The sequence below is a fragment of the Lontra canadensis genome, unplaced genomic scaffold, assembly GCF_010015895.1.
Source record: "Lontra canadensis isolate GAN:19392208 unplaced genomic scaffold, GSC_riverotter_1.0 scaffold13, whole genome shotgun sequence".
Lineage (NCBI taxonomy): Eukaryota > Metazoa > Chordata > Mammalia > Carnivora > Mustelidae > Lontra > Lontra canadensis.
This window is the reverse complement of record NW_022631007.1, coordinates 10,550,818-10,564,857: the sequence shown is the minus strand read 5'-3', so window position 1 is coordinate 10,564,857 and position 14,040 is coordinate 10,550,818. Positions and strand designations below refer to the sequence as shown.

Below are 14,040 nucleotides of genomic sequence, written 5' to 3'. Positions count from 1 at the left end.
CCTGGTGCTTTCTTTTTTTGAAAGGCTTTTGATTCCTATTCAACTTCTGAGAAGAGATTTATTCAGATTATCTATTTCTCATGTGAGTTTTGGTATATCGTGCTTTAGAAAAAAAGATTTTATTTATTTATTTAGAGTGAGAGCACAAGGAGGGGGAGAGGCAGAGGCAGAGGCAGAGGGAGAGGGAGAGGTAGAGAGAGAATTTCCAGCAGATTCTACTCTGAGCATGGAGTCCAATGTGGTGCTCAATCTCAGGATCCTGAGATCATGTCCTGAGCTGAAATAAAGAGTTAGATGCTTGACTGACTGAGCCACCCAGGTGCCCCTAGATTGTGTGTTTTAGGAATTGGTTCATCTCATCTAAATTATTAAATTTGTGGGCATAGAGTTGTTTGTAATAGTCCTATATTCTCCTTTTGATGTTCATTGGATCATTAGTGACTGCCCCTCTTTCTTTTTATCAGACAAATAAACTCAGAATAGTTTCAAGACCTCAAAGGAAGACCTGAAACCATAAAAACCTAATATTAATTAGTAATTATAAATATATAATATTTATTATTATAATTAATATATAATATATAATTAATATTAATCAATGATAATGTTATAATTAATTATATAATTAATTATATAATTAACTATAAATCAATAAACATGATTAATATTATAACTGATATTAGTTAATTAATATTAATTAATTAAGTTACTAATATTACAAATATTGGTAATTTGTGTCTTCTCTCTTTGGTTAGTTTGTCTAGAGGTTTATCAATTTTATTGTCTTTTCCCCCCTCCAAAGAATTAGTTTTTGGTTTTAGTGATTTTGTCTATTAATTTATCATCTTTAATTTTATTAACTTTTACTCCAATTTTTGCCATTGTTTTCTTCTGCTTGTTTTGGGTTTCTATTACTCTTCTTTCTCTAGTGTCTCTAGGTAGAAGCTTAGATTATTACTTTTAGATCTTTCTTCTTTTCTAATATGTGCATTCAATACTATAAATTCTCCTCTCAGCACTGTTTTTGCTGCATCCCACAAATTTTGGTAAGTTTTCATTTTCATGTACAATATTTTCCTCAAAATAATTTTTGAAACTTCTTTTAGCCATATGTCATTTAAAAATGTGTTGTTTAATCTTCAAATATTTGGGGATTTTGTCGCTATCGTTCTGTTATTGACTTCTGGTTCAATTTCACTGTGGTCTGAGAACATAATTTATATGATTTCTATCCTTTTAAACTTGTTTAGGTCTGTGTTATGGCCCAGAATATGGTCTACCTTGGTGACTGTTCCATGTGAACTTGAAGAACGTGTGTGTTATGCTGTTGTTGGGGGAAGTATTCTCTAAATGCCAACTGGATCCAGCTGATTGATGGTGCTCTTCAGTGCAACAGTATCTTTATTGTTTTTCTTTCTATGTGTCCATGCGTATCCATGTGTGCTCACTTCTTATGAGCACACCAGTCATTGGATTTAGGTTCCACACTAATCCAGTATGATCTCATAGTTAACGTGAGCAATTACAATTGCAAAAGTTCCTATTTCCAAATAAGGTCACATTCTGAGGTTCCAAGTGAATTTGAATTTTGGGGAGACATTATTCTACCCACTACACTTACCGCTGCATCAACAGACTCCAGTATTATAAAAGTGGATTATGGGGGCACCTGGGTGGTTCAATTGTTAGGCATCTGCCTTTGGCTCGGGTCATCATCATCCCAGGGTCCTGGGATCGAGCCACATCGGTCTCCCTGCTCAGTGGGAATCCTGCTTCTCCCTCTCCTGCTCCCTCTGCTTGTGTTCCCTCTCTTGCGTGTCTCTGTCAAACAAATAAACAAAATCTTTAAAAATAAAATAAAATAAAAAGTGGATTATGACTGAGAGAGCTGCAAGGCACAGACTATTTAAGACGGGGTTCTTAAGGAAACCCAAAACAACAGAAGAGAGGGAAAACAAAACAAAACAAAACAAAACAGACATCTAGAGGAAACTGAAGTCTTTGGCACCAACAACTACAGCAAACACTAAACACAGCCTAGATCCTCATTAGATTAACCTAAAACCACGTTCTAAAAGTCTGATTAGCTCAGGTCCTATTATCACATACATCACATCTGACCTTTGACAACATATTACAAGCCATGCTCAAAGGCAACAAAGTAGCCCGAAGAGACAAAGCAAGTATCCGAACCAGACTCAGCTATGACAACGATTTTGGAATTGTCAGGGAATTTAAAAGGACTATGATGAATGTGTTAAGGGGTCTAAAGGAAGGGGTGGACAGCCTACAGGAACAGATGAGTGATGAAAGCAGACTGGAAGGCTGGAGGAGTTGTCCTTGTCTCCTTGCCCTTCCCCCAGGGAAGATAAGGGTCTGGTAAGGCAGTTTCTCTGGATTCATGCCTTTATTAGAGAGAACATAATGCTCTTGGCTTTCAAAATGGTTACATTCCCCCTGAGTGTGTTTGAAAATGGTTACTTTCCCCTCCACTTGGTTGACGCATGGAGATTTTTATCCAGAACCTTCACAGTGAGAGCCTGGTGGAGCTTCTGGAAGTAAAGCCCAGACAAGTTTGGGACTCCAGGGATTTTTAGCTGTCAGGTTAGTCCACACTCTGCCTCTGGCAAGTCATCAGACCGTTCGAGTGTTCCTGTTCCTACGGACTGTGGGCTCCAATGGCGGCTTCAGCTCCTGGTAAGTCACATTTCTCTGTATCCCCCCCCACCCACCAGATTTCAGGCTGGTGGGTTGCTCTATGACCTCAGTTCTCCAATGGATCTAAGAAAAGCTGTTGATTTTCAGTTTGTTCAGATTCATTTCTTGTGAGGATGGAAGGAACTGACTCCCAAGCTCTTTATGCATGAGAGTTGCCTTTTGGAGGCTTTTTGTTATTCAGAATTATTCAGTTTGGTGTCACGATTCTTATCTTCCCACTAATTCTTCTTTTCTTCCTTCTTAAAGGCACCCCCCCCCCTTTGCTGAAGACTATCAGGAAACAGATGTGGAGTAACAAAAATAAGAAACATGAGAAAGTTATAAAGGGTCGGAATCTTACAAACTCTCTCAGAGTAATGACTTTCTGGTCTGTGATTTTGACTTCTCCCTCTAGAAATCTGTTGAAGCCTTGGTAATTCTCCTGTACCTGACCTTCAGGGATGATGGCCACTGCTCTTTCCTGTTGCCAAGTTTTTCTTATCTTGTCCTTCTATAAAAGTGTTTCTGATGTGTTTTCTTGTATTGCTGTTACTTTGTAAACAACTTGAAGTCCAAGCCTCAGTCTCCTCTATTCTTGGTGGTTGTCTGCCATCTTGCACAAAGCCAGGCTGTGATTAGGACTCGGGAAAATGGACTATCAGTCGGATTGGAGTCTTTCCCCAGTTGGTTTGGTGTAGCATGAATCACCTATGTCACTAAAAGGCCACTTACTACCACATAAACCCAGACAGGTGTCCACGTGTCTGACCCAAGCCTGGCTCCAACAGGGACAGATTACTCCTAGGAAGAGCCATTCTGAATCTGACAACTAGGTATTTGACCAAACCATCAATGCACCTTCATTGTAGAAAACCTGAGAAATACAGCTAAATATGAAGAGGAAAAGGAAAATGATCCATAATCCCATGGTCACTCTTTTTACTCCTCCGGAATTTTTGCTGTGCACGGCTAATACTCAGGGGGAAGGAGAAAGTGTTCTTTAGGAATCAATAAAAATCAAGGACTGTTACTGCCTGAATTGTTCTATGTGTATACAAAAAGGGATAACACAGTGGTTCAGGAAAGCGGCTGGACAGGAATATAGCCTTTTTATTCAAACGTATCTGCGTTCCAAATCTCAGGTCCACCACTTACTAGATGACCTTGAGCCAGCTGCTTCTCTCTGTCTCAGTGTCCTCCTCTGTGAGATGAGACTGCTCCCACCTAGTCTTCAGGGTGGTTGGGAGTTAATTCAGGGATCTGGTGTACCTAAAGCACTGTATACAGCACTGGGCACCAAGCGCCCAACAGGGAGCAGTTGAAGGGAAAGAAGAATGAGGAGAAGGAACTAGAGACCACCTAGTACATTGTGCTTAATTGTCTTCCAGCAGAGGATTTCCTGCTGTTTTAAATGGAGTGTATGACAGAGACCCAGGTTTCAGATTGTCTTCCCAGAGGAATGCCAGCTAATAAGGAAAGAAGGAGTAATAGAATTGTATAATTGCCATTCTGCAGAATCCTGTAATAATGAATTCCGTCAATATCATCAGATGCTAAAGCCATTGAGTGAAGCTCAATACCCAATGCTGTTGGGTATGAGATGTTCACACAGTATCAAAATATCCTTTTGGGGGCACCAGGGTGGCTCAGTGGGTTAAGCCTCTGCCTTCCAATCAGGTCATGATCTCTGGGTCCTGGGATTGAGCCCCACATTGGGCTTTCTGCTCAGCAGGGAGCCTGCTTCCCTCCCGCACAGCCCCCCCGCCGCCTGCCTCTCTCCCTATTTGTGATCTCTCTCTCTATGTCAAATAAATAATAAAATCTTTAAAAAGAAAGAAAGAAAGAAAGAAAGAAAGAAAGAAAGAAAGAAAAGGAGAAAAATTAACTTAACTTTTAAAAAAATACCCTTTTGCAGATTGTGTATTAAGGACAAGGGTGAGGTCTGTCAGATCTCACCTTAACTAAATGATCAAAATCAGATTCATAAATAGTGGGACAGACTAACGTTCTGTGCCTCCCGATGTGATCTATTAGGGAAGGACATAGCATCACCTCCAGTAGCATCTGGCCCCAAATAGTTCATCTGAATTACATCATGAAGAAACAATTATGCAGAGATTGGGGAATAGTCCATAAGACTCTTAAAGAATGTCAACATCATGAAAAACCAAAAATGGAAGGACAGCTGTACGTGAAAATACATTAAACAGTGTGTGAACCTTAATTGTATTCAAGATGATAATTTTTTCAAAAAGGATATAAAGGACATTTAGGAGATCATTGGGGAAATTTGAAAAAGGACTGTCTGTGACATAATATGATTGTGTCCCTGCTACCTTTCTTGTGTGCAATGATGGTATTTTGATTTTGTAAGAGAATTGTCGTCCTTATTATTTTTTTTTTTTTAAGAAGCAGACTAAGTACTTAGGGGTGATAGTAATCTTATGTCTACAACTAATTTCAAAGCATTCAGCAAAAAAGGTGTGGTTATACATAGATATGTGTAGCTAGAAAAAGTTGGTGAAGGGTAAATAGGTATTTGTCTTTCAAAGCCAACCATGAGATCTCCTCTTTTGCAAGTTCAATATTTTAAAAAATTAAAAATTTGTAATAAAACACAGCTTCCAGATGAATGCTAGGACAAGACTTCCCAAGGACTGAGGCATTGGGACTCCCTCCTTAGGAAAATAAGAGAGTGTCTGGCTTGAAGACATAGGCGTCATCTTTTCTGGCCACATTTTCTTGTGTCTTCTTTATGGACATCTGGTCCACAAAGGTATGTATAACCATCCTGTACACTTGAATTATATTTGGTTTTGCTTTACAGTTCCAAGAAGATTTCCCTTGAGCTAATGTTTACTAGAGTTGTAATACAACTAAATGTTCTACTATATATGGACACTAGAACTGCCTCGAACAGGCTCAAGAAAGAGCGCAATGAAAAAAACCCTATGTTCATGTTGTGGAAATTTCACAATTATGTGGGAAGAACAAAGAGTCTGTGTGAAAGCTACTTTCCTTCCCAAGAACATCTGACCTCCCTGTCACATGTGACCGTAACCATGACTCAGACCCTTGGTCACATCAGGGAAACATAGAAAGTAGGAAGTTAAGATCTTTTTACTGGAGGATCCCTAAAGAAATAACACATAACAAATAGACAACTGACAGTGTCTAGGTTGGTTTGTACTGTCTTACATGGTGTCAATAGCAGACTACGAATTATTCTTTTCTTTGCTACTCAAAGCAGATGGAGATGATCATGTCACAGGAAGGATGAATGAGATGGAATGCCAGCTCTTGGTGACAGAGGAAATTACTCTCACACAGTAAATGGGGAAGGAGGATGGGGGAATTCAAAAGATGAATCCGTCTCTAACAGTACCTGCTCCAAGGGACAGTATGTTCATTTCTTCTCACCTGCCCATTCCAATTGTTTGATGAAGACTGGTTCTAGGATGATATTAAGGCAGATTCCTGGTTCAGGGAGGCAGAGGGTGATAGTTGATTAGTGATGTCTATGTTATGATTTTTGAAAGACCATCTTGGCTTGCCTGTCACTCAGCTATCTTTGAATTCCCAACACTAAACTGAATGCTGGAAAAACCCTAAAGTCTTCAAAAAAGCTTTCTTAAAGTGATGATTATAACAATATCTAATATCTGTAAAGCACTTACAATGGGTCAGGCTGTAACGGGAATGCTTTGTGTGTATTAACTTAATTGATCCTCATGACGATTGATGAGGTAAAAGCCATTATTATCGTGCTCACGTTACAAACAAGGAACTGAAGCAGGCTTCCTCAGGTCTTTCCTCACCATCTCAGTAAGCCTTTTCCAGTTATCCTATTTCAAATTTAAACCCCCATCACTTTTCTCTGCTCTAATTGTCTCCTTGGCACCTGTCACTGACCTTGTATGATGGTAGTTAGTTATTGTCTCTCTTCTCTCCCTGGGATGTAAGTTCCTGGAGGGGTTTTTGTTGGTTGGTTGGTTTGGTTTGATTTGTTCCCTCCATCTTCAAAGCCAGCAATGAGGAACGAAGTTCCCTCTGACTTTCTCTTCTGTCTCCCTTTCCTGCTTTTAAGGACTCTTGTGATTATCGGACCCACCTGGGTAATACAGACTAATCCCCTTATTTTTAGGACAGCTGATTAGCAAACTTAATTTCATCTATAACCTTGATTCCCACATGACTTGATGCCACATGAATCAACACATTCCCAGTTTCTGGGAATTAGTATGGGGATATCTTTTGGGGGAGGGTGTTATTCTGCCCACCTCAGAAGCCCGGAGGAGTGCTTGATGATCCACAAAACCTTCCTGGTTGCAGCTGGTGTTTCTACTTCCTCACCTCTGGCCCCCTCAGAACCAGCTTCCTTGGGGTATCCATTCTCCCTGAGCTCTGTAACCCAAGGGTGGGCCTAGGCATTGCCCAAATTCCCCAAGGCTCATTTAAAACAGGATGAAAACATCACTGTCACAACTGGCACTGAGACTCCTCTTAGCCAGGGAGATATCTTGACAACTGTTAGGTCAGAAGGTGGGGCCCGAGGGTGGAGGTGTCAGCATGAACCCAGGCCACAACTCAGGGGCTCGAGAGACAGAGAGGGGCCAGGAAAGCAGTGGGGTGAGAGGAGCCTGCCAGAAAGAGGCTGTGGCCTGTGTGGAAACAGACTTGAGGATATCCCCTAGGAACAGAGTGCCCATAGCCATTTTAGCTTGGGAAATGCTTGGCTAAGAAGCCAAAATTTGTGTTTCTGTAACATGAATCCTCCCCATCTCCATGTAGCCCACCAAACTCCAGAAATACCCAGGACACTGATGACTACCTGTAGGCAGGAAGTCTTGGGGGATCTCTGGGAAGAGGCTAACAAACATGGTGGCCAGAGGGGGTCCTGGAGGTGTCAGCTACCCCTGCCCTGGGAACTTGCTGAAAAGCTGGGAGGGCTTTGGCTGTCTCCAGTCCATGGAACAGGGCATCCCAGGGAGGGCTTTGTCCCCTTCCCCAGACCCTTGAGGTCCAGTGGAGCCCATCTCATCTAGACCTCATGGGATGGCGAAAGTCTAGTAGACTTCTAGATCTCATAACTAAAGCCAGGTTGTACCTGTTAATTGTATGTTCTTGAAGGCGTGGGGATAACAGGAGGGCATTCCAATTGAAACACCAAAGGTGGTCAGCAGGTTTTCAGGCTCCTGGCACCCAAGCTGCTCTCCCCCAGGTTTCCCCCTCCCTGTAGGCCTACTGCCCCATAGAGGACTCACCTTTGACCTTGTCGTCTCTATCTGAAGTCCAGTAACCCCCTCTGTCCCCAATTTAATCTTCTCAGGGCCCAAAGAAAGGGGGTAATGTTCTTTCTAACTCTCACTTCTTATTTTCCAAGCCATTCCAAGCTGCATCTGGCACAAAGTGGAACCAATAGACGTTTATGTTCCTTGGGGTCAAAGTGTAGGCTGTTTTTAAGGTTTCTGATACATGTTGCCAAACCGCCTTCCAGAAACCTGAGAAGGTCCTTCTCCCTCAACTTTTGCCAGCACCAAGAATTGCCATTTAATAAATTTCTGCCAAGATAACATGAAAAAAACACCTCATTTTCAGTTCTTTGATTACATGTGAAGATGGGTTTTTAAAGTATACACATTACCTCTTCAAATGGGATGAGTAATAATGAAAAGCCTATTTTAAATGTCATTAAATCTCTATTTAGATATGAGAAAATTTCAATACATACGAAGAAGGGAAGGTATTGTTATCTGTGCCACTTTCATTATGAGAGTTTTGGCTAGGGAAGGGGAAAGGAGAAAAAAACAGAGAAAAGTGAGGAAGAGGAATGGAAAGAGCAGAAGAAATAAAAGAGGGAAAGAAGAGATAAAAAGGACAAAACTTAGAATTGGGGAAAAAAAGGGAGGTTTTCTCTTTTAAATGGAGTACAGGAAAGGGAGAACAGAAAAAAACAGTATGAATTGATCCTTCCATGAGACTCTTCAAATAAACTGTAAATAGTACAATGAACTAAAAAACCCAAACAAAAAAACCCCAAAGACATCAAATCCAGTAACAGACTCCGTGTGAGTGGAATGGTCCCGGTTCTCCATGAGCTGAAAGTACAAGGAAATCCCTAATGACACCTTGTAACTTAGATGCACTCTTCCAGGATTGTGCTCGAGCGTTGGGATTGGGTTCTTGTCCTTCACACTGGGGCATGCTTGGCTCATGTCCCCAGCACGGCTGGCTGAGGTTCAAGGTTGGCCGCTTCTGCACATCTCATGACTCCCCTCTCCCTGCGTTGTTGTTTCCTACCCTGGTGTCAATGCTTTCACTTTTCCATTCACAGTCATGAACCAATAAAGGCTAACCTCAGTGTGATAGTCCCAAAACTACGGTAGCGCAGACCAAGGGGCAGATGTACCATCGGCTGCTGGCCGCCAGGCAGGGGTTCCAGGCGACAGTTCAAAATGCCCATTGGATAGCAAATGGCTTTCTCTGGTTGGGGGGTGTGAGAGGAGCAGTGGGTGTTGGTTTGTCTGGTGGTCAAGGGTGATGAGGCTGTTGGAAAGTCAAATATACCAAAATCAGCCATGGGAAAGTTGACAGTAGATAAGGTCAACCCCAGTTAAGTATGAAGCTACCTCGTGAGAGTAGCTTCTTTGTGAGAGTCACTAACATAGGTGACTAAGGTGTTCAGTCTGGGAGCGCATCTCAAGGAGCTCAAGTAGAGTTCTAAAGAGCCACACTGAATACCCACCTACCATGCCCCTGACTGGCCCAGGAGGTCCCCAAGGGACCGGGGGGCCAGTCCTGTTTGCTTGCGTTGCCGCCAGAGCAGAAAGTGCCCCCCACCCCACCGGCTGCAGCCTGGTCCAGGTGTGGTCAGCAGCCAGGCCTCACTCCACCTCCCTGGGGACAGTGTGTCCAGCTGCCACCATAGTCAACCCCCACCAAACTTTTCCATGGATTTCTTCCCTTCATCCACTCCCAGTGACCGCATGACATCTCAGCTCAGTACTTTAGGGTGCATCTTTTAAGGACTTTTTAAAAAAGATTTTATTTGTCAGAGAGAGAGCAGAAGCAGGGGGGAGTGGCAGAGGGAGAAGCAGGCTCCCTGCTGAACAAGGAGCCTGATGTGGAGCTTGATTGTAGGACCCTGGGGTCATGACCTGAGCTGAAGGCAGATGCCCAACTGACTTAGCCACCTAGGTGCCCCAGTTAAGGACAATTTTTAATGCAACCACCAGGTTCCATCATCATGAGAAAAAAAATTAAAAGTCAGTTCATACTCGGATTTCCCCCTAGTTGTCTAAAAGTTGTCTTTGTACAGCTGGTTTATTGGAACCAGGTCAGGACTCAAATGACGGCATCTTTGGAGGGAAGTGCGTTGCGTTTTCTTAACAGTCTTCTGTCCCTTCCTTTCTTTCCATGTCCTTGGTTTGTTGAGGAAACTGAGTCACTGGTCTGGGAGGACCTGCTCCTTGCACAGCAAATAACTGGGATCCTCTCCCCACTTGGCCCCCTGGAAACGCTCCACACTCAGGCACCTGCCTCCCCGACCCTCCTCCCTCTCTGGGTCTCCCTCTCAAATCCCAGCCTCCCAACAACAGTCCCCCCACTATGGGTTCGGTCAGGCCTTCCTTTCCCCCTGCTGTGTTTTGCACGGATCACCTAAGCCTCCCTCTTCTTTAGGGTTCTCTCCACTTGCCATGACCAGGATCAGTGACCACAAAGGAGAGCCGGAGAGCTGAGTCAGCAGGCACCCTCCTGCTGGAGGAAGCCGGGGCAGGCTCCGGCTGTGCAGCGAGAACGCGGGGAAGGATACGGGGGCATATTATCTGTGCGGGTATCTGCCTTCTGCGCCAGGTAGCGCCTGTGGGGGGGGCTGCATCTGAAGGCCGAGCGCAGGGCATCTAGAAGGAGCCTCCGTGTGACTACAGGCAGTGGGCCTTCTGTATTGCCTTTGGGCCAGTGGCCTGTGCCTGAGGAGTCGTGATGGGCAAGTCGGATGTAAATGTGTGACGACAGAGCCTTCAGGTACATTCTTCCCACTCCTGAGAGAGAGTCTGAACCTCTTGGCTGATGTCATGCGGTGCTGAGTCATTTTCGGGGGGGGCCCCACTCACGCTCGGCATACTCACTCTCACTCTGAGGAGTAACTCTCGTGCCAAGGCCCAGTCATCTCGGCTGTGGGCTGTGGATGTTTCCCTCTGAGCTAACCGCAGTGGTTATGGGAACTGTGTCCCCTCTAGTCCCCTCTGCAAACTTTCTTCCCTTCGCCTCCAAACTTGTGGGGTACCCCTCCAACCCCAGGGATCCAAGTCTTCACGCTTATGAGGCCGGGACACATCCCTGCTCACAAACTCAGGCATGAGGGGACCACAACATCTTCATTGTTTTCCAGGACTTAACTTCTGTTTTGAGGACCCCCAACCTCCATTAACTTAGGATTCTCCTCTGTCCCCAGGATTGCATGAGTGCGGGGGTGAGGCTATGTAGGGAGTGTGGGGCTGGTCAGCCTCTGGTCCTTGGGACATCTCCGATCCATGCTGAGTCACATCCGCGGTGATGCTCTGGCCCCACGTGGCCCAGGCCGTCAGCTCCCACGGGTGGTGGTTAACCTGTCCCCATTTCTTCTAACTTGGATGATCAGTGACTTCCTCCCCCGCTCACGAGATCAGGGTTCTTCTGTGGTCCCTAAAGTAGAACCCCCTGGGGTGATAGGATGAGGCACTTCTTGGTTTCCCACTGCCTCCCCGCTTTGGTGTGTGGGGCTCAGACAAGTGCTCCCATGCGGGGCTGGGCTGCTGGGATCTCTGTGACTTTCAGCAGGCTGCCCCTGTCTCTACCTGGGCAGGGGGAGCAACCCATCCATCCTCGCTCTCTGATCCCCACAGCTTACTGGGGGCTCTGTCATACCCTCCCCTTGGGGTGCTACTCCCTCTGTGGGCTCCCTCTCAACGACCTGCCAGCATCTTGGGGTGTTTGCAAGGAGCCCCTTTAATGAGGTCAATGGGGTCAGGAGGGGTGGGGAGGTTGGTGAAGAGCCGGCAGAGGAAAGATAGTGGCCCTGAGGCCTTGAGATTGTTGGACCGTGGCTCAGAGCCATGGCGGGGGCAGGGGGGTGGGTGGTGGAGGAGCGCATGACCCTGGGGGAGGCCGGAGGGGTTCAGGATTCCTCAGGCATTTGCTAAGAGACAAAAAGATCTAGAGGAGAGACTTGAGGGTCAGCTGGTACTGCGAGGGGAGTCCACTAGCTCCCTCAAAACAAAGTTCTCTAGTCCTGATTGTTAAGCTTGCAAAAGTTCAAGGAAAAACCATTCGGTCACAGGTGGGAGAGAAGTTGATTCACCCCTTTGCCCATCAGGTTCGCTGCGGGCTGGTGTCCAGTCTCCGGTAATTTCCATCACTGTCCTGGGAAGGTTTCTTGAGGTCTGTCTTGGAACCCGGCAACAGAGGGATGTTACTGTGTGAGTGACGAATGACAGAAGGGGTCCTCTCAGAGAAGTTTCTTCTCAGTTGTTCTCACTACTGGGCCTGGGGGAGGAAGGCGGGGAGATGGGGGGCAGCCTGGGGCACCCCTGCCTGGCCATCATGTGCCAGCACAAAGCCCAAGGGGTGCTCATCTCTCCAGGCTCTTGCGTCTTGACTCCACTGTCGTCTCTGTTGTCAGGATCTCTGCCTCCCCGGGCCGGGGATGCCCAGAGACAGACATGGGTCCCCTGTCCTTGCAGGGAATTGCTGAGTCCAGACATCTTACAGGCACCCAAGCTCGGGGACTGGCTGAGCTTCTTGATCCCCCCATGGGGGGGCCTCCTGGGGTAGGGAAGGGGTATACAGGAAGGTGGGGCCGTGCTCTCAGGAAGCGTCCCTGGAGGGAAGCAGCCAGGATGCTGTCTCTGGTGTCCCGTACGGAGCCTCACATGGGCTGGCTCAGGTTGTAGAGTGGCTTTGCCCTGGGATGAGCACACCTGGTTTCAGCCCGGGCACTGCCGCCTGGGACCCCACAGAGCCTCAGTTTCCTCATCTCTGCAATGGGCACAGCTGTGTTGCAGGCAAGGCTTCCGGGTCTCTCTCTCCAGAATTCTTTGCCTCTGAGGTCCCAAGGACCTCAGCAATCCTAAAGGAACAGAGGCAGGCAGACTCCAGAACCCTGGGTCACACTCTCCCCTGTTCCCTGGCAGTGAGGAAGAAAAATAGCGTTATTATCCCGCTGTGTCTAGCCCACTCTCTTCCCTTCCCCTTGCCCTTTCCTTGTCCCTTTCCCCCTTCCTGCTGCCCTCCAGCCCTGTCCTCTGCAGACCCCCACTCTGGGCCCTGGTCCTGGCCCTCCCCCTGCTGGCCTAGCTCACATAGCCCAAGCTCTCACCTCTCACCCGCTGGCCCTCCCCTCACTGGGAAGCCCACAGGGCCCGCTGTCCTCACAGGTTCCCTGGAGCCCCCTGCAGCCCCCACGCTGCTGGCCTCCATTCCCCATCCTGCCTCCCCCCTTTCTGCCTGGCCTCCCTCTCTGTCTTCACTCTGCCTTTGGCCTGGGCCTCCCTCTGGTCCTGCGCTGGCTTCCAGCCACCTGGCCAGATTGGTCAGCTGCCCCTACTCCCCCCCCCCCCCCCCCCACGGAGTCACCACCCCCCACCATCTCCCCACCTTTGAGCCATCCTGCAAACCGGCCCAGGGTCCTGGCATCCCCGCCAGGGGGCACCTGCCTCTCTGGGAGCCCCAGGGGTCCCTCACCTGCTGGGCATAGGTAGCAGCACGTGCCTGGCCACTGTGGGGCAGCCCCGTGGCACCCCCCATCTCCCCAGTGAGTTCTCATCCACATGAGTGTCCTGCCCGGGTCACCCAGTGGGTGCCCCTCTTTGGGATCAGTCCACAGGCCAAGAAAACATGACAAACTGCTCCGTGTCCACGCTTGCCTCCCGCTCCAGGCTCTCAGAGATCCCCCTGGGAGAGGGTGGCTGGGCTCAGTGGACTCAGGGTACCTTTCCTTGCAGGGCTGTTCCCCTCCCTGAGGCCAAGCACAACACCCCCTTGTTCAGAAGGAGCAATGATGCCTGGTACTTACCCCATTCCCTGAAGCCAGCCACCCCAAGAGACAGGGACCTGGGCTCCCTTTGGCAGAGGGAGGCTGTGGCAGCGGGAGGAAGGGTGAAACTCTGGTGCAAGGGGCTGGGCCCATGGAACCCCGGGAGTTGGGGCTGGGACCCTTTGCTGAGCAGAGCACGCTGCTCCCTGTGGGTCCTGGGCCCTCAGAGGGCAACTGCTCGGCTGTGCGCCTGAAGCTGGCCCTCGGCATCCTGCTGGGTGAGGACTGTGTTCCCACAGCTTCCCTGGGGGCAGATGGAGGCTGCGAAA

General features: G+C 47.3%; 1 protein-coding gene across 1 annotated transcript in view; it reads left to right on the top strand.

Annotated features, from left to right (window-relative positions):
• The first annotated feature begins 2,639 nt into the window (after positions 1-2,639).
• The window catches only part of GPR55 (G protein-coupled receptor 55), a 37,108-nt gene continuing 25,707 nt past the window's right edge, over positions 2,640-14,040 (top strand). The window contains exon 1 of the mRNA XM_032857468.1: positions 2,640-2,697. Within this exon, the coding sequence (XP_032713359.1) occupies positions 2,679-2,697 (19 nt within the window). The 5' untranslated portion in view covers positions 2,640-2,678. The remainder of the gene's footprint in view (positions 2,698-14,040) is intronic.